General features: G+C 44.0%; 1 protein-coding gene across 1 annotated transcript in view; it reads right to left on the bottom strand.

The window, feature by feature from the left end:
• Amfr (autocrine motility factor receptor) overlaps nucleotides 1-18,590 on the bottom strand; it is a 31,750-nt gene extending 13,160 nt beyond the window's left edge. Inside the window, exons 1-8 of the mRNA XM_048355557.1 lie at nucleotides 18,000-18,590; nucleotides 12,616-12,708; nucleotides 9,031-9,195; nucleotides 7,504-7,656; nucleotides 3,976-4,016; nucleotides 3,676-3,808; nucleotides 1,307-1,440; nucleotides 570-680 (exon numbers count right to left, since the gene is read on the bottom strand). Of these exons, the coding sequence (XP_048211514.1) occupies nucleotides 570-680; nucleotides 1,307-1,440; nucleotides 3,676-3,808; nucleotides 3,976-4,016; nucleotides 7,504-7,656; nucleotides 9,031-9,195; nucleotides 12,616-12,708; nucleotides 18,000-18,248 (1,079 nt within the window). The 5' untranslated portion in view covers nucleotides 18,249-18,590. The remainder of the gene's footprint in view (nucleotides 1-569; nucleotides 681-1,306; nucleotides 1,441-3,675; nucleotides 3,809-3,975; nucleotides 4,017-7,503; nucleotides 7,657-9,030; nucleotides 9,196-12,615; nucleotides 12,709-17,999) is intronic.
• Between the last annotated feature and the right edge of the window lie 284 nt (nucleotides 18,591-18,874).

The following is an 18,874-nucleotide window of genomic DNA, read 5'->3' as shown; positions in this document are numbered from 1 at the left end:
ATAATCTCTGCTCCATCAATTCTACACACAGGATGATTTAGTCTAAACAACAGATCTCCCTAAACTCCCCCCGACCGCCTCAATTCTGAAGACTCAGAAGAGAGCCCAGCTTCCCATCCTTACTACAGACACCATTCTGCCACTCATTCGTGACCCTGACCTGACCCCATCTCAGCCCATATCTCTGTGGTATGTTTTTATGATGCTTGTGAAAAAAATGCATGTTCTCTCCTCAATTAGGTAACAGTCTGTTTGAAATCAATTTGTCCCCCTGAACCCTTTATTTCTTAAAATTTCCAACATATATGTTACATTTCACATCTTCAATAGAGGTAAAAACTATGACGACAACTAACAGATCCAAAAATTAAGATGGCAAGTGTGGGGTCCCACAATCCTGTGGAAATAGAGACAAAGATATGCAAAGGCTAGGAGCCAGTCCGACCAGCACAAACAGTCTGAGGTCATATTTCTGCTCCTCTGTTGGGCTCAGGCTCAAGCCCAGAAAAAAAGACCCACATGGCCCAAACTGAACCCCAGTCCCACATAGCCCTTCCCAAAGCTCCTACTTGTGAAAAAGATGGCCACAGGGCAGCTTCCTTGCAGCCTGCATGGAATCCCAGCAAATTGCACAGTCGTCGTTATTGACAGCTAGCTCTTCTGGAGTTGCAACTGCAAACCTGTAAAACACCAAACAGGCCCAGCAGGAATCCCTGTCAGTTTCATGCAAATGTGCATCACCTTTGCAATGGCCCAATTACAAAGCAATCCTGATCAGCAAAAACCAATTTTTGTTTCTTCTTCAGAGCCCTTCAAGAGCAAGGGAGAACTCATATACAAAATCTGTCATAATATTGGCTCCTGTTAGAGATGACTAAGAATGGCAAAGAATGTTTCTCCTCTAATCCTGGGACCCGCATTACTCTCTAGAAATAGAAAGCAGGTTCAATAATCTTGCACCCTCAGACTCAGGTTGGCAAGTGAGTGTCTTCTTCAGTGAGTGTGAGCACATACAGAAACACACAGGTCTCAAGAAAGAGAGGGCAGAAGCCCAGAGAAGCTTCCATTCACACTATGACAATAAAATAATGACATGATGAGATCTTCATATCTCGTGGATTCCTCCCCACAGTGCCAGGAGGTTCTCACTATTTGAGAGAAGGAGCTAGGGAATTCATAAACTGCCACACACTGCAGAGCAACAGAGTGGGGACTTCTGCATGTCAGCACCCAGTTAACAGGCTACACAGGCAAGGGATTGTCATTATTGAAGAGTGAAATGAGTAAACCCAAGCAACTTCCTTACCTGGCTTCCATGTTTCCCACCACACGCAAATAATTCTTGTGCCGACGGATTCGACGCTGCACCTCATGGAACAGGTAACGCAGCTGCATAAAGATGACCAGGCTGGCCATGGATAACCAGATGTTGCCAAATAACTTGGAAAGGAAAACAGGTAACACCACAGTAAAAATGAAGTGAAACGGTTAGTGATATCTGTCATCTTTTCATCAATAAGAAGCCTCTGCTTGGTACAAGTGGAATGAACAACTTTTCAGAGAGTATATGCATACTTGCACTTCAACCTGAGTGGCCCATTACAGACCAACTTTCCTGAGCAAATAGTCAGAAATGTCAAGCCATACACACACACACACACACACACACACACACATACACACGCATATATGTACATACACCCACACATATGATGTCCAGCCATATAATTATATATACATTAAAAAAAGAGCTGGCCATGATGGTGCACACCAGTAATCAATAAATAAGGAGGATGAGGCAGGAAGATCACAAGTTCAAAGATTAGCCTGGGCTACACCTGGGGTTGGAGGTAGTGTTCAGTTGGTAGAGCACTAGCCAGTGAGTGCAAGTGTCATGTACCAAGTTCAAGTCCTAGTTTTAGACTACAAAAAAATAAAAGCAAATATGGAAATGAGCAAGATGCCCAGAAGAAGACATAATTTCCTATAGTGTAATTTATAGTTAGAAGCTATGTTTATGGTAAAAATGTTATTGCTGGGTGCCAGTAGTTCATACCTGTAATCCTAGCTATTCAAGAGGCTGAGATCTGAGGATCACAGTTCAAAGCCAGCCTAGGCAAGAAAATCCTGAGACTCTCATCTCCAACTAACTACCAAAAAGCCAGAATTGGTGCTGTGACTCAAAGTGGTAGCGTGCTAGCCTTGAGCACAAAAGTTCAGGGACAGTGCCCAGGCCCTGAGTACAAGCTCCAGCACTGGCACCAAAATAAATAAGTATTAATGCTATATTTCTATATATGACTGCTGAATGTCAATTACTTTGGGAAATAATATTTATTGAGTGAAAAAAAGTACCTTAAGGAAACTACTATGTAACTTTTTAAAATGATGCTGTTATTCTGAGCACCAGTGGCTCATACCTATACTATCAGCCTCTGGACACTGAGATTTGAGGATCATTGGTCAAAGCCAGACGACGCAGGAAAGTACAGTATCAGAACCATTTAAGTGCCTTTAAAAAGACAGGGAGGGTCTCGCTTCCTTCCTGGCTGTGCTCACTGGTGCAATCTGCCTGTTTGGCTTCTCCCAAATAGAGTATCAGGCACATGCCACCTTGCCCAGCTCTCTCTTCATTTGAGAAGGGGTCTCTTCTGATCTTTTCCTGCCCAGGCTGGTCTTGAACCTCAATCCTCTCAAACTCAGTCTCCCCAACAACTAGGATTGCAGTCATGAGCCACTGGCACTAGGCTATGTATGTCTCTATCTAAAAGTGCTTTTTCCTGTGTTTAAACCTCAATGCCTTTGATCCATTTTGAACCGGTCTTTGCTCAGGAACAGAGCCCTGGGTCCACTTGCGGTCATCCCCATGTGGATGTCCAGCCTTCTAGCACCACGTGTTACAGAGGCTGCCTTTCCTCCACAATAGGCTTTGGGCTCCTTTGCTGAGCATCAGATAATTGTGTGGATTTATTTCTAGGTCCTCTCCTATTCTACTAGGGTACATGTCTGTTTCTGTGCCAGTACCATGTTGGTTTTTGTTCCTATGGCTCTGCAGTATAATTTAAAATCAGGTACCGTGATACCTCCAGTATTGCTCTTTTTGCTCAGAATTGCCTTGGCTATCTGTAACTTAATACTTAAAAATGTTACTTTAACTGCCTTATAGTGTAAAAAAAAAAAAAGTATTCATCCACTATGTTGTCTCCTCAACCAATGAAGCAAATTTACACTAAAATTTCTTGGGGCTGGGAATATGGCCTAGTGGTAGAGTGCTTGCCAAGCTTACACTAAAATTTCTAAATGAAGGTAGAATTAAACATAAGGACTAATTTCAAAGATGAAAATTTATGAATCTATGAAGTAGCAAACACTGCAGGAATTCCATCTACCACCTACAAAGTAACTGCTAAATATGAGAAGCCAAGGAAACCACAGGGAGAGGTACTCCCCTTAATTTCCCGCTAAAGAATGAACTACTGACCTAGGAGAGTTCACTGAGTCACCTCCAGAGCTGGAACCCAGCAGAAGTGAACCCAGACACTGCTTTAACACCCCCTAGCAAAAACAGGAGGGAGGCCTGGCCACACATTAGGTTGTTCATCTGCATCTGTTTTTGAATAGTTCTGATTTGAAACGTCTTGGTCCTCGGTCGGAGCTCTTTCTTGGGGCACTTACCAACATGTGAATGTGATGCATGAGATCCAGGGACAAGAGAGTGAGCTCCATAACAAAATCCGTGTAATAGACGTAGGTGCCCTTTCCTTCCCAGGTCCCTTCATGGTTGAGGTCCCAAAGGTGAATTACATAGCTGCAGTACAGAGGAGGAAAAAGAGGAAAGCAGCTGAACTTGTCACTATGCCTGAATTTAAACATGCTACAGTTTAGTCATTATTTTATATAATTTATTCGTTCTATCTTAATATCAACTGAATAAAGCTGCTCTCAATCACATTTCTTTGTTAAGTTTCTACTCACCGTAAAATCACGTGAGCAGTCCTCACTGTCACAAGAAGAGACTGTAAAACACAAACATTTCTCAGTTCAATCAAAAAACTAACTGTTCATATTTACCAACCATTATTTCCTCTATTTCAAATTCTCATAGAATATTCTCATAACCTAGGAATCTTTTATTGAGCCTTTCTTAGTTAATTGGCGACAACCAATTCCATCTATCTATCCGGTGAAGAAGGATTCAACAATCTTTAGTTTAGCAGTCACTTCTACTGGTATGACACTATATCACATAACTGGTTACCTAAAAGGGATCTGACTACTTGGTGACACTTTACCTCAAAGTATAGTTTAGGTATTACTGTCCTAAACCGGAGTGCCTGATCTGGCTCAACTATTCTGTATAAAAAAACTGAAGGAAATTTAAAAAAAACAAACAAACATGGCTCTCATGGTATTTTTTGTTTTGTTGTTGTTTTTTGCTAGTTCTGGGGCTTGAACTCATCAGGGCTTGAGCACTGTCCCTGGCTTCCTTTTGCTCAAGGCTAGTACTCTACCACTTGAGCCACACCACCACTTCTAGCCTTTTCTATATATGTGGTGCTGAGGAACTCAACCCAGGGCTTCCTGAATGGTAGGCAAGCACTCTACCACTAAGCCACATTCCCAGCCCTTCATGGTACTTTTAAGTACAGAAACTGATGTACAGAAAAATTTCCCCTTGGGGCTGGGGATATGGCCTAGTGGCAAGAGTGCTTGCCTCGTATACATGAAGCCCTGGGTTCAATTCCCCAGCACCACACATACAGAAAACGGCCAGAAGTGGCGCTGTGGCTCAAGTGGCAGAGTGCTAGCCTTGAGCAAAAAGGAAGCCAGGGACAGTGCTCAGGCCCTGAGTTCAAGGCCCAGGACTGGCAAAAAAAAAAAAAAATTCCCCTTAATCTGTAAAAATAGAACTGCTTTTATGTTTGAGATTGAACAGTCATTTATACATGGAGAATATTTTACATGAGAAAAATATCATGAATATACAGAATATATACAGCAGGATAATATTTTTTGTTACTATGAAGGTGATATAGAGGGATTACAGTTACATAAAAGTCAGGTAATGAGTACATTTTGTTTTGGACAATGTCACTCCTTTTCTTACTCTCTCCCAGTTTTTCCCTCCCATTGCCACCCACAAGTTGTACAGTTAATTTTCAATATAGTGTCTAGTGAAAAACACTGCTGCATTTGTTCACCTTTTGTCTCTCCATTTCTGTGCCTCTCCCTTACCTTCCCAAAGACACACAAACAAATAAGACAAAGAGAAAACAAAAACAACTACTTTTGTTTCCATTTCCTGGAATTCACTTCAATAAATACAATTTTATATGATCAAAGGCGCATCAGCAATGTACCACTGTGTTCCTCCCCTAACAGTATCTTCCTTTGGTCTCACTGTGTGTGCATGCCTAGCATCCTGTATAATGAATGCATGATAAATAATTTTAAATAGAACAAACAATATGAGCTGAAATAAAAGTAACACTATAGTCTGAACAAATAGACCTAATTTAAATGTATTTGATTTTAGGTATATCTTTTTCAAAGTGCAGCCTAATATTATCTGAAAATTTGATTTTCAAAAAAGAAGTGCAACTAACATAATAAAATATACCCAAAGCAAACTAAATTATATAAATCAGTATACAACTTAAGTATAGGCAATATATACCTTTCACATTCCAAAGGCAGTCAACTAGAATTGTAAATGTTTTTACTAAATACTTGTATGTTCCCTTTAAAATTTTACTTATGCTATACTGTACTCTGAAATGAACACTACCAAGCTAAAATAAATTGAATCCCTGATCTACAAATCCCAAATAGCAGTTTACATTTTCATTATTTAAACTTGTTTTGATACTCGCTAATTAGCTTGGGAATATGTAATACAGCAGTCACACTTATGCACCAGAGATCCCAATGGATACCTAGTACTAGTACAGCTAGAACTACACCGTGGCCCCAACACATGCCCTGTACTAAGTGCTACAGGCAACCTGCCTTCCAGGTCATGCCTGGTGTCTCCTTCATCACCACTCTTGTATGTGGGGGTCACTATCAAGTGTAAGAAGGGCTATTTGAACACAAGCACTGGGACACCACCGCCTGTCATCTGACAGATGAGCAGGATCAGCAGTGAGTATGGGTGAGGAGCACCTGGAACACAGAGGCACTGCACAGAGACAGCTCTGCGTCCAGGTGGCGAGGCACAAGATTGCACTATTCTACTCAGAATGTTTTGGGGCTAAGTGTGCAAGTTAAGTGGCAAAGTGTTGCAGCTTGGGTTCAATCCCCAACATGAAAGGAAAAGAAAAAAGAAACTTTAAGAACTGTTTATTTCTGGTACTTTCCATTTAATACTTTTAGTCTTCAGCTGGCTGCAGATAAGTGAAACTGCAGAAAGGGGAAATTACTATATCTTATGTTTATAAATAATAACATTTAGGGCTGGGATGTAACTCAGTGGCACAGCAATTTCCTAGCAAGTGCAACGTCCTGGGTTCAATCCCACGTACCAAAAAGAAAAGACAAAAAAAATAACAATAATAACATTTATGGGGTAAGGTAAAATTAGCTTAACTTTGGCCTGAGGAAAATGCAAATATAGTCAGTGAATGTAAAGACATCCTGAAATGAGCATTTTCTGGAAGATTTAAAAGATTTTGTACCAGTCTTGAGGCTTTGAACTAAGGGCCTAGGCACTGTCCTTGGGTACTCTACCATGTGAGATACACCTTCATTTCCGGCTTTTTTGGTAGTTAATTGAACATAGTAGTCTCATGGACTTTTCTGCTTTGAACCATGACATTCAGATCTCAGCCTCCTGAGAAAAAGTACAATTTTTTTTTAAGTTCAAGATCAGGGAGGGGTGAAGTGCAACTCAGGGGCAGAGTATGTGCCTCACATGCTACTCCTTGGGTTTCATCCCTGCCCCCCAAAAATCCTTCAAAATAATAAAAATTACATATTAATTATTACATAACATTTTATTTTGTACCCTAGCTTATAAAACAAATGAGATATTTTATAGATAATCACTAGCAGGATACTCTTCCTACTTGGCAGGCAGGCAGAGGGCTCAGCTGGGGCTACTCCACACTATGGAACCTCACACAATGCACTTCATATGCTTCAGCGTCTGCCACTCCCATAGGAGGAATAATAAAATCATCAATATGTGTGGAGTATTTGGAACAATCTGGCCAATACTAACTATACTACTACATTATTTGGTAAGAAAATTCTATTTATTATGTTATAGCAAGAATTACACAAAATACCATACACAAAAGCATTCAGTAGCAGTTCCCAAAACACACACACACACATACACACACACACACACACACACACAGAAACTCAATAAATCCTTGTTAAAATGAAACACCAATAACCATCCATCACTTTATGGTGAAATAATCTGTTCATAACCCTTTAGCTGCTGTGAAGAGGCACAGGAATATAATGGGAATGAGCCTATGTCCGACCTCTCACCTCTGCAGCCATGAAAGCCAGAGTGTGCATGCCATGAGTGTAGCCCGTGACACAGCAGACAACCGCCAGTCCACAGCAGGAAAGCAGCATGGCAATCAACAGAGACAGGACTCGCCCATGGCTGCTCATCGGTGTGGTAGGAGAAAAGGAAAGCTGAAAGGAAAAATGGACAGAAAGCTCATTTCTTCTCCATGGCAGCAGAAATGTCCTGAGAATACCGGGTCAAGCTAGGCATCTGTGCTTGGGGCCCTGGGCTAGCAGCCCATTACCATACAGTCAAAATTTTCCCATGACTACATGTGAGTACAAGTAGCTAACATTTGCAGATCTTTATCATTTCACTAACCAGATATAATAATATGTGTTATATTTTCATCTCATCTTCCCAAGGATATCCTACAACTAGGATTATAAGACTTTACAAGCCATTTTTCAAAGTATACAATTCCCTCTTCCCTCTTCTAACATTCAACAGGACTCAGCAGGACTGCATGTTTCCTTCTTTTTTTTTTTTTTTTTTTGCCAGTCGTGGGCCTTGGACTCGGCCTGAGCACTGTCCCTGGTTTCTTTTTGCTCAAGGCTAGCACTCAGCCACTTGAGCCACAGCACCACTTCTGGCTGTTTTCTGTATACGTGGTGCTGGGGAATCGAACCTAGGGCTTCATGTATTCGAGGCAAGCACTCTTGCCACTAGGCCATACCTCCCGCCCCGCATGTTTCCTTCTTAATCTTACTCTCATCTTCCTCCCCAAAACTCACTTGGAGGCTGCTCCTGGTCTGTCAGAACTAGGACAAGTAAATATAAGCAGGTATAGAGTTACTACTTACAATATATCAGTGTTATGCAAGGAGAGGCAACAGCCTGAAAAGAAGGCCTGGAGCTGTGACTCCTGAGGTAATGGGTGTAAATTACAAACCAGTTGGGGAAGTTAGAAACTCCTATTTGTGAGAGAGAATGGCAGCTGAATTGGGAAAGGAAAAAAGTCTTTGCAGGTGAGATTAGCTCACAGAGAAGTTCAAGAACCACATGGTACATAAAGACTGGGAAAAGACAGTGTTCAAGTCCCTGCAGTGAATTTAACTGGGGCAGAACTGCAGGTGCACATTTACCTGTGACCCCCAAGATGTGCCTGAGCACTAACAAGGGAGGACTCACATCCACAGCTCTGGCCTAGAGGCAGAGGCAGATCTTGTACCAATACCAAAAAGATTCACTTCTCCCAGATCAGAAAAACTAAAAGAGCTAATTCACACCGGCTCATGGGGAAAATCGTATAAAACAGTAAGAAGGAACAGGAAAAGAGACTAAAACAGACAGTACTCAGAAGAGACAAGGTTTTTTTCATATGTAGCAAGGCTTCTTATATAGGTGAACTGACCTTGCCAGGGCTGTGATGTCCCGCTTGTCCCTCAACCTCCAGCCTTCCCCTCAGAGCTACGTGAAGTGCCTACCTGGCTCCTCCACAGTACACAAACCCAAATCGGGCAAAAGTGTGGCTGAGCAAGCCGAGCTTGCCTGAGACTCACATATTCAAATCGGTCCTTGCAAAGCTGAACCATGAGATGCAGGAAAACCAGACCAGCGAACCACAGGCACCACATCACCACCTCTTCCACAGTCTGGACATTCAGCACACCGAAAATGAAAATGAACTTGTAGAAAATAAAATTCCAAAACTTGTCCTTGAGGTGCTGAAGGAAAAAAATGTTTACAACAGTAAGTATCATCATACCTAATGCATCTAAAAGAGTTCACAAAAGCAAGCTTATGTGAAATAATCTATTTAGCTTTGAACATTTGTGCAAAAGAAAGTAGAAGGTCATCGGGTGCTGGTGACTTACGCCTGTAATCCTAGCTACTCAGCAGGCTGAGATCTGAGGATCGCAGTCTGAAGCCAGCCTGGGCAGGAAAGTCTGTGAGACTCTTATGTTCAATACACTACTCAGAGAAAGCCAGAAGTGACACTGCGGCTTGAGTGGTAGAGCATTAGCCTTGAGCAAAAGAAGCTCAGGAACAGAGCCCAGGTCCTGAATTCAAGCCCCACAACCACACACACACACACACACACACACACACACACACACACACACACACACACACACTCAATTAAAAGCATGAAGCTCTGAATTCAAGACTCAGTGCATGCACACACATACACACCCAGTAGCAGTGTTGGGCAACTAACTATTGAGGTTCAGGGTAAAGGGGGGTAAACTCTACCAGATATTAAAATATACAATTACCCAGTCATTTATGGGATGGGGAGAAACTGGCAAGAATGGAAGCATGACTTCTAAGTATATTTTTATGCAGGATAATGCATAAAATGTTTTTAGCATATAAATGTTTTAAAGCATATGTCTTAAAAATTAAAACAGAAAAAAAGCAAAATGTGAAAATAAATTGATACTAGCTGTGCAACAAACTGGCATGATTACTTCAAAACAAGAATGACTTTGAGAATTTATGAACACTGTTCTGATTGCATACCTTATGTTCAGAGAATAAACCAGAAGGAAACCAAAGCACATCCCTAACGCTGTCCACCATAAAGGCAGACACCTGGCAGCAATGAGCATGGGCCGCCACGCTACGCGCTGCCAGCCTCGCTACGCACTGCCCACAGCTGTGTGGGTATGGGCTTCCGAATATCACTTCCTGAGAAGATGAACTGGAAAAGCTTGGGGAATGTCTCTTTCCAGACCTGGGACAGGGAAGGTACAGAATGAACTTAAGAACCTTTTGTGCCATGGCTTTCAATCTTGGCTCTGCTACCGTGGGACAGTCACTCCACATTCCTGGCTTGGCTTCTCCATCCAGAAAATAGGTCTTACATTAACTGCATACAACTCATAGGATTACTGGGTATAAAGTAAAGTAGTATGTATACAATGCTTCTTAGTAGCACTGGGGTTGGAACGCAAGGCCTGGAGCTTGCTAGGTAGCCATCTACACTTAAGAATAAAATAGTTTTTAATAAAGTGCCATAACAGACATCAAATGTTTAAAAAAAATTTTAAGCCTCACAGTGCTACACTTCCATATAACAAAGCATAAAATGTCTTTGCTCTACCTTTACCCTATATCTTGAACTTTGAAAGCACTCACAGAGAAAATGTATACCAATTCTTTAGAGTTCTAACTCAAGTCCTTAACAAATGTTCTTGAGTGTCATCAATCATAAAAGAAGCCAACACAGAACAAAAGACAAAAAATGTTCTATACAAAAGAAATGGAATAGTAAAGTTGGGTGACAATACCATCATGATTGTCTCTATGTACAGCAAAACTCTCTAAAATACTCTGAGGTTCTATTGTCTTCTAATTTGGACCATACACTACACACATTAATGAAAACAAAATATGTGACCCACTGGTACACAGATCACTCCACCAGCAATAAGATGGCCTAGCTCTAACCTGCCGGATTTCTGGCCCACAAATTGAAAATTAGAAGATGAAAGGGAGAAAAAATTAAGAAAAAAAATCTGAAAAACAAACAAGTATCCAAAAGGAGGTTTTTTGCAGCTACAAAAATCTTCTATGTTTCACTGAGCCCATCTAAGAGACCTCCAGAATTGACATGTTGCACAAAGTGCTGAACATTCACTAATGAAACATCTGGGAAAACAAAGTTATCCTGTTTACAACAGCATTCAAGGGCGCAGCCACAGAGTCACCACACTGCGGCTCCTAACTACACTTCCGCGGGGGCTGAAGACCAGGGGTGAGGACAGATAGGAACAGGCAGGGAGCCATCATACTTATGGTCTCTGTCTTATCACTGACACAAGAAAAAGTAAAAACACGTTTTGTTCTTATGTTATTCTGAAGGCCAGTTCTCAATTCTTTAAAACATGCCATTCTCTACTCTATACTAACATCCTAGCATTGTGAATCTGGTAGAGCTGGGTATAACTCAGAACATTTCCTCCCCATATATACATTCTAAGAGTCATTCCTGTTCAATGTTTAACAATCTCAACAAGTCACCACAATTTTCTGCTTGTAGAACAATGGATCTTAATTTACTTTTCCTACAAGGTAAAAAATCAGAAATTTTTTCCAGGAAAGAGATATACATTCTAAATAGTCATATTTTAGAATGACTCAAACTAAAACAAATCAGTGTTTACTTCACAATTACATACAAGGGGCTGAAGATACTGCTCAGTAGTAGAGCATGTGCTTAGCATGCTCCCAGCCCCAAATTCAATCCCAACACCCAAAATAAATAAATAAGTGAAAATAAAAAATACATTTAAAAAAAATCATGGGGGGGGGCCTGGGGATATGGCCTAGTGGCAAGAGCGCTTGCCTCGTATACATGAAGCCCTCAGTTCGATTCCCCAGCACCACATATACAGAAAATGGCCAGAAGGGGCGCTGCGGCTCAAGTGGCAGAGTGCTAGTAGCCTTGAGCAAAAAGAAGCCAGGGACAGGGCTCAGGCCCTGAGTCCAAGGCCCAGGACTGGCAAAAAAAAAAAAAAAAAAAGTCATGGGGGAAATAGTTACAACACGTTGAGACAGTTGGCTGCACTGACATGGGCTGTGGATCAAAGTGTTTTATCAATGTGAAATACTCTAAGTTTGATTACTATTATGAATATGTGCTTGCTTTTAGGAAATATATCTTCAAGTCTTTGGGGATAAAGAGAAGGACGTCCATTAACTCTCAAATATGATAAGAAAAAAATGCATTATATAAGTAAACAGTGAATAGAAAGGTAAATGGGAGAAAACATTAGTAATTAGTGACTCTGGCCACAGTGCACAGTATAGTACTCAGGAATTTTCTCTATGCTTCAAATTATGCCAGATACAAAGTTCTTGGGGGATGTTTTTTTCTTTTAAAATCTGGTCACAGGCTGGGGATATGGCCTAGTGGCAAGAGCGCTTGCCTCGTATACATGAAGCCCTCAGTTCGATTCCCCAGCACCACATATACAGAAAATGGCCAGAAGGGGTGCTGCGGCTCAAGTGGCAGAGTGCTAGCCTTGAGCAAAAAGAAGCCAGGGACATTGCTCAGGCCCTGAGTCCAAGCCCCAGGACTGGCAACAACAACAACAACAACAAAAATCTGGTCACAAGTGTCTACTACATAGGCTTACCTGTCTCTCACTCACTCGAAGAGGGCCAAACACAATACACTGGATGAGCTTAGCCACCAACATCAAAACACAGCAAGCGGTGTTGACCAGAACCTGCACACACAACAGAGAAAGGAAGTTTAGTTCCTCCTGCTGAGAACCATAAGCAGCTCTAATGGCTTTATAAGAGGAACCCAGCCATCATTTCCAATGACTGAGCCTCCTGTTTCCACTGGAAGCTCAAGCCTATTCCAAGTTACCAGCTGACCAGCTCATTCAGCTCCTTGTCCCAGTACGCCCCCTCCAGTAGGCCACCGACCTTTCAGTCCTGGATGAACTCTATGTAAACTTTGCACTATGTAAACTTTGTAGAAAGCAGGGTGTGATGGTGCACACTTACAATCCCAGCACATAGGAGGCTGAAGCTGAAGAATCATGAATTGGAGCCAGCCTGAACTATAGAGCAAAACCCTGTCTTAATAAATCATCAACTTTTTCTGTGATTATGTCTAACTTACCTTATGTATGGTGCATTCACATGTATATCTTTGGGAGGGTAGGGGGATGCACAGAACTCAACGGAAAAAGGGTGAAAAAGTACAACAGAGTATCTCACTGGACATTGATAAAAGTGAACTATTCAACTCACGGGTGGAGATAGGAGGGAGGGCCTGGGAGAGAATGAGGGAACAGAAGACACTGTATGAAAGGAAATGCACTCATTACCTGACTCATGTAATTATAATCCCTCTGTACATCACCTCGATAATAACAATAAAGTAAATTAATTAAAAATAAACTAAACATTATGTGCCTTGCAAATGGAAGGCACATCTTTTCCTATGTGAAGATGTTAAAGATTATTGACAACTACTCTATGTCTATTTATAAAAACGTCTTAATTTCACAAATATTATGCCATCCCAATAGGTATTTAGGATTTCTCAACCTTAGCTTGCAAAGACTTGAGCAACTGCAAAAACTACAGGAAATTTAATTGTTGCATTCCTCATTTAAAAGCAAGTCCCAAATTGTATCCTTCTTTATATTCTTGCAGACCTGGTTTAAATCCACAGAACTCCCTGAGTTTGATAGCCTGCATTGCAAAATAAATGACTAATAAATCCACACACACACTGTGGGACAAATCTTGCTTACAATAGTCTCACTGAGGTTTGTGGCCTCAATACCTGAACCACCTCTGTGTACTTAGAACATGGAGAGAACTTATTTCATCAGCTCTATACAGCTGTGGGCAGAATTCAATTTTCAACTATAAAGAGTCCACTAGAGTGCTATTCATAATAGCAGAAAAATTAAAACCACTGCCAAACCTGGAGGAGTTAGGTGGATAAACTGCAAATGCCATTTAGTGGATCCAAATGAGGCCAGTAAAACCTATATTACTAGTGTGGCACAGAACCTTCAGGATAACTGAAATATCAAGACAAAATTTAAGACAACTTACAGCTCATAAATAAAATGTAGGATGCATCGTTCCTTTCTTTTTTTTTAAATTACGTTTTTTTTAAATCTTTTGTTGTTTTTGGTTTGGTTTTTTTTTGGCCACTCAGGGCCTGAGCACTGTCCCTGGCTTCTTTTTTTGCTCAAGGCTAGCACTCTGCCACTTGAACCACAGCGCCCCTTCTGGCCATTTCCTGTATATGTGGTGGCTGAGGAATCAAACCCAGGGCCTCATGTATAGGAGGCAAGCACTCTTGCCACTAGGCCATATTCCCAGCCCTACATCGTTCCTTTTCAATGTAGTGTCAAGTATCACTACTACATTTGTTCACCCTTTGACCCACCCTTTTCTGGGAGGGAAAAACTGGGGGAAAAGTTAGGCAAGAGGTGACACTGTTCAAAAAGAAATGTGCTCAATACTTGACTTACAGAACTGCACCCCCTATGTATATCACCTTTATAATAACAATAAAAAATGTTTTTTTTGTTTTGTTTTGTTTTGTTTTTTTGGCCAGTCCTGGGGCTTGAACTCAGGGCCTGAGCACTGTCCCTGGCTTCTTCTTGCTCAAGGCTAGCACTCTGCCACTTGAGCCACAGCGCCACTTCTGGCCATTTTCTGTATATGTGGTGCTGGGGAATCGAACCTAGGGCCTCATGTATACAAGGCAAGCACTCTAGCCACTAGGCCATATCCCCAGCCCCCAACAATAAAAAATGTGAGATGCAGAAAGATGATTATGCTGCATTGAGTAAAAAAAAAAAAAAGCAATGTGTGTGTGTGTTTGTGTGTGTGTGTGTCACCTGCAGATGTGAACTATGTCAAAGACTTATAACAATCTGGATGTTTCTCTTCCTAAACGCTAGCACTAATTACAAGAAGCTGATGAAAGTCACCCACTTCCGGAGGAAGGAAGCATGTGGAGGGAGGGGGAGGGAGATTTACTTTTCATTTTTTGATGCTAAGAACCTACTAAACTACTAGGGCCAGTTGTGAAAAGTCTACACTTGTTTCTTTTTTTTTTTTTTTTTTTTTTTGCCAGTCCTGGTGCTTGGACTCAGGGACTGAGCACTGTCCCTGAGCCTCTTTTTGCTAAAGACCAGCACTCTACCACTTGAGCCACAGCACCACTTCTGGCTTTTTCTGTGTATGTGGTGCTGAGGAATCAAACCCAAGGCTTCATGGATGCTAGGCAAGCACTCTACCGCTAAGCCACATTCCCAGCCCCAATTCTACACTATTTTTCTCACCATATGAAACAGATGAGTGACAAACCAAAGCTGGGTGGCTTAGGCCACAGATCACCAAGCTCCACACTTGTCAGAGGGATTGCTCACCCCCTTCATCTCACAGCAGAGCCATTTCCTCCACCTCCACCAACCCCAGGCCTCCTCTTCACCCCTCGACCTCCATCTGGCATGAAGATAGCACGGATTTCTAACTGGGTGGCCCTGAGTGAGGACCCGGGTGCCCATGAGGCCCCAGATGAGGCGTCCAGCTATGCCAAATTGCGCTGGGAAAGCTTGGGCTCCTCCTGGTCTTCTAGTCCTTCCCTGAGCAGAATTCCTTTCACCTTCCTCCAAATACCACCATGTTTCATTTGTACATCTATCATCACTCATTTTGCCTTATTTACATATGAGTCACTCTGAAAGTAGGGGAAAGTATTGTTCATAGCTGTGCCCTCCTGAGAGCTGAAAATAGCACCTCTGGAAGGTTTTGGATTGAGTATTACTAATACAAACCCACATGAGATGCTATCAGACTTGTATCATTCCAAACTGTATTCTACAATGGTAAGTTTTTAGAGAGTCCAATATGCTAAATAATAGCTAGCAGGATTTGCAAAGGATGCTTTTGTTCTGTCTTGCTTGGCCTTAGCAGATAATGTTTTTTGAAAAAATGATCTGCAGGCCCACGAAAGAGGATCAAGGCCCATCATTTTGACAGAGATCCCACACATGTTGACTCGGTAATTGTTGTCAGGCCCCTGGGGAGTGTGTTTGAAATGACTTCTACTCAGCTACTAAGGTACAAACTATGCACTAGACGATAAAGAAAATTTACACAGCACACATGGAACATATGAGAAGCTGAGGTGGGAAATGAGCACATGAAAGTCCCAAAGGAAAGATGGAAGAAAAACAGTAACTAGCTCAACTGAGAAACAAGAACACACAGTCAGGAAGAAATGATCCACCTACATGAGGCCAAGACTTCTGGGAAGAAAAGAAGTTTCTTAGAAATTATAGTTTGCACGGGCAAATCAAGAGGCATTGGATAATGTTTTATGAAGAGATAGTAACCTTGGAATTTGAACATGAGTTCTGCATGAAGAACCTTCTAGGAAAAAAATCACTAAACGATATTAGTAGCTATTAAGTAAATGTAACATAGGTTCTTCTCAAAAGCTTATTTACATCTGAGATTAAACAAAAGTATCAAAAACTACATCATAAACCTTACATTTGGCAAAAGCACTCTTTCACTTAGTTTTAGTTTACTTGCTAATTCAAATGCAAAAACAGAGCTATAATTAACAAAGGATGTGAGTACTTTCTCTTCCTTCTTTGTTACTAATGTGGTTTATCTTTATTCAGAAACAGAGAAATAGAAATTTCACTCTTCACTGCCTCCTAAAACTCTTCTTGGGCTGGGCGCTGATGGTTCATTCCTGTATATCCTAGCTCCTCCGGAGGCTGAGATCTGAGGATCCTAGTTCCAAGGAAGCCTGGGCAAGAAAGTCTGGGAGACTCTAATCTCCTAATAACCACCGAAAAGCCGGAAGTAGAGCTGGGGTCCAAGTGGTAGAGAGCTAACCTTGCGCATAAAAAGATAAGGAAGATGGCCCAGGCCCTGAGTTCAAGAACAGGGACCATAACACACACACACGCCACTCTTCAAGGGAAGGAGTCTTAAACCACAGCCCACAGGGTTCATCACACACACACACACACACACACACACACACACACACACTCTGTCTTCATTGGAAGAATCAGGAGTCTTAAGCCACAGCCCACGGGGTTCAAAAATCCCACTGCTTGCTGATGAAGCACAGTGGGAATAATTACAACAAATGAGCTGCATATCATCCTATAAACTTGGAGTAGTTAACCTCTCTGTCATTTTCAGCCTCCACTCAATCACACCAAGGGGAACTGGGCAGAGGAGGGAAACGAGACCCCAAAGGCCACAGTGATTCCAAGCGACAAACTGTACATCCTGGAGCAACTTTTCTGATCACTCTGATGACTTGGTTCATAGAATTCCCAGAGCTCGGTGCAAAGCAAAATTCTTTCAGACCAAACCAGACTGTGGATCTGGCCAGGCTGGGATGATCTAGTAAGCACGAAACCAGTATGTAAGCCATGTGCGAGGGGCTCAGCATGCACGGGCAAACTGAAAAAACAAACTTGTTTTTGGTTTTTAAAACAAATCACCCAAAGGAGGAGTTTAAAACAACTCAAGCTGCCTCTGGGCTCTGCATGTTCGGATATCGAAGGGAAGCAGCCCGGATCCCCGGGTGAAAACCCCAGCGGAGGTGGTGAGCAAACCAAACAAGGAAACAACGACAATAATAATAGTTAATAATAATAACAATAATAATAGTGGGACAGGGACCCCCACACTCCTCCCCGACCTCTCTCTCTCTCTCTCTCTCTCTCTCTCTCTCTCTCGGTCCCCGGCCCAGGACTCCGGCCCCCGACATCAACACGCTCGGCCGGCCCGGGCTCCGCTACGCCCCCCTCCGGGGAGGCCGGCCTCCGCTCGGCCTCCCCGCGGGGCCCGGGCCCGACCCGGCCCGCTCCCCGCCGCCCCCTCGCCCCGGCCCGGCCCTAAGCCGCCCCCTCGCCCCGGGGAGGACCTGGGGGACCCCTGCCCGGCCACGCCCCCCGCGGATAATGGGTGACATGGCGGCCCGCGCCGCGGCCTCGCTCACCCACACGAAGAGGCTGTCGGAGAGCAGGTACTCGGCCACTTGGCGGGCCCCGGGGCCCCCGGCGTCCGGCGGGACGGGCGCGCCGGGCTGGAGCTGGGCCGTTGGCGGCTCGGGCTCGCTGGACTCCGCGGCGGGCCGGCTGAGGGCGCGGTAGGCGCTGACGATGGTGCCGAGTAGGGCCAGGCCGCTGAGGCCCGTGTAGGTGCGGAGGCTGGGCCAGGGGAAGCGCTCGAGAAAGAGCAGCGGCATGGCGGCAGCCTCCGGGCCCCCGGGCTCCCCGCGCTGCGGCCAGGCGCCTGCGGCCGCCTCGCGAACGGCGCCCTCGGGCTCTGGTGTCGCCGCTGCCGCCGCCGCGCCGGGCCGGGCCGCTCCTGGCTGCTCGCGCCGCTCCGCCCCGCGCCGCTCCCGCTGCTGCCCCTGCCGGCGCGGAAGAGCCTCGGCCGGCTCGGGGCGGGCCGCCCCCCGCGGGACGCGGGCGGGACAGGCGCGGGGGCGCGGCCTTGGTCCCCCGCCTCCCGCGGCCGCGCCTCCCCCGCCCCGCCGGCGCAGGCTCCGCTCTCGCGCCCCGAGGGCCGGCACCCAGCAGCATCCTCGGCGCGGTCGGCCCGCTCCGCCCGCTCCGCCCGCTCGGGGCAGCGGACGTCCGGCTGAGCCGGGCCGCGGGGCGGCCCGCTGCCCGCATCCCCGACCGGTCACCCCAAGCACCCCAGGCGGCCCTGCATCCTGAGGGGACACGGCAAACGTAATGGGCCCTGACCCCCAAGAAGGAATAGTAACCAGGCCTGAAGTTTCTGTGTCAGGAGAGCCTGGGGCACGATCTCCAAACGAAGTTCATTTATTAGGGGGGCCGAACGGCACAGCAGCTTCTGAAAATC

The sequence above is a fragment of the Perognathus longimembris genome, chromosome 10, assembly GCF_023159225.1.
Source record: "Perognathus longimembris pacificus isolate PPM17 chromosome 10, ASM2315922v1, whole genome shotgun sequence".
NCBI classification, from domain to species: domain Eukaryota; kingdom Metazoa; phylum Chordata; class Mammalia; order Rodentia; family Heteromyidae; genus Perognathus; species Perognathus longimembris.
The sequence above is the reverse complement of the archived record's forward strand: the minus strand, read 5'-3'. Positions and strand labels throughout refer to the sequence as shown.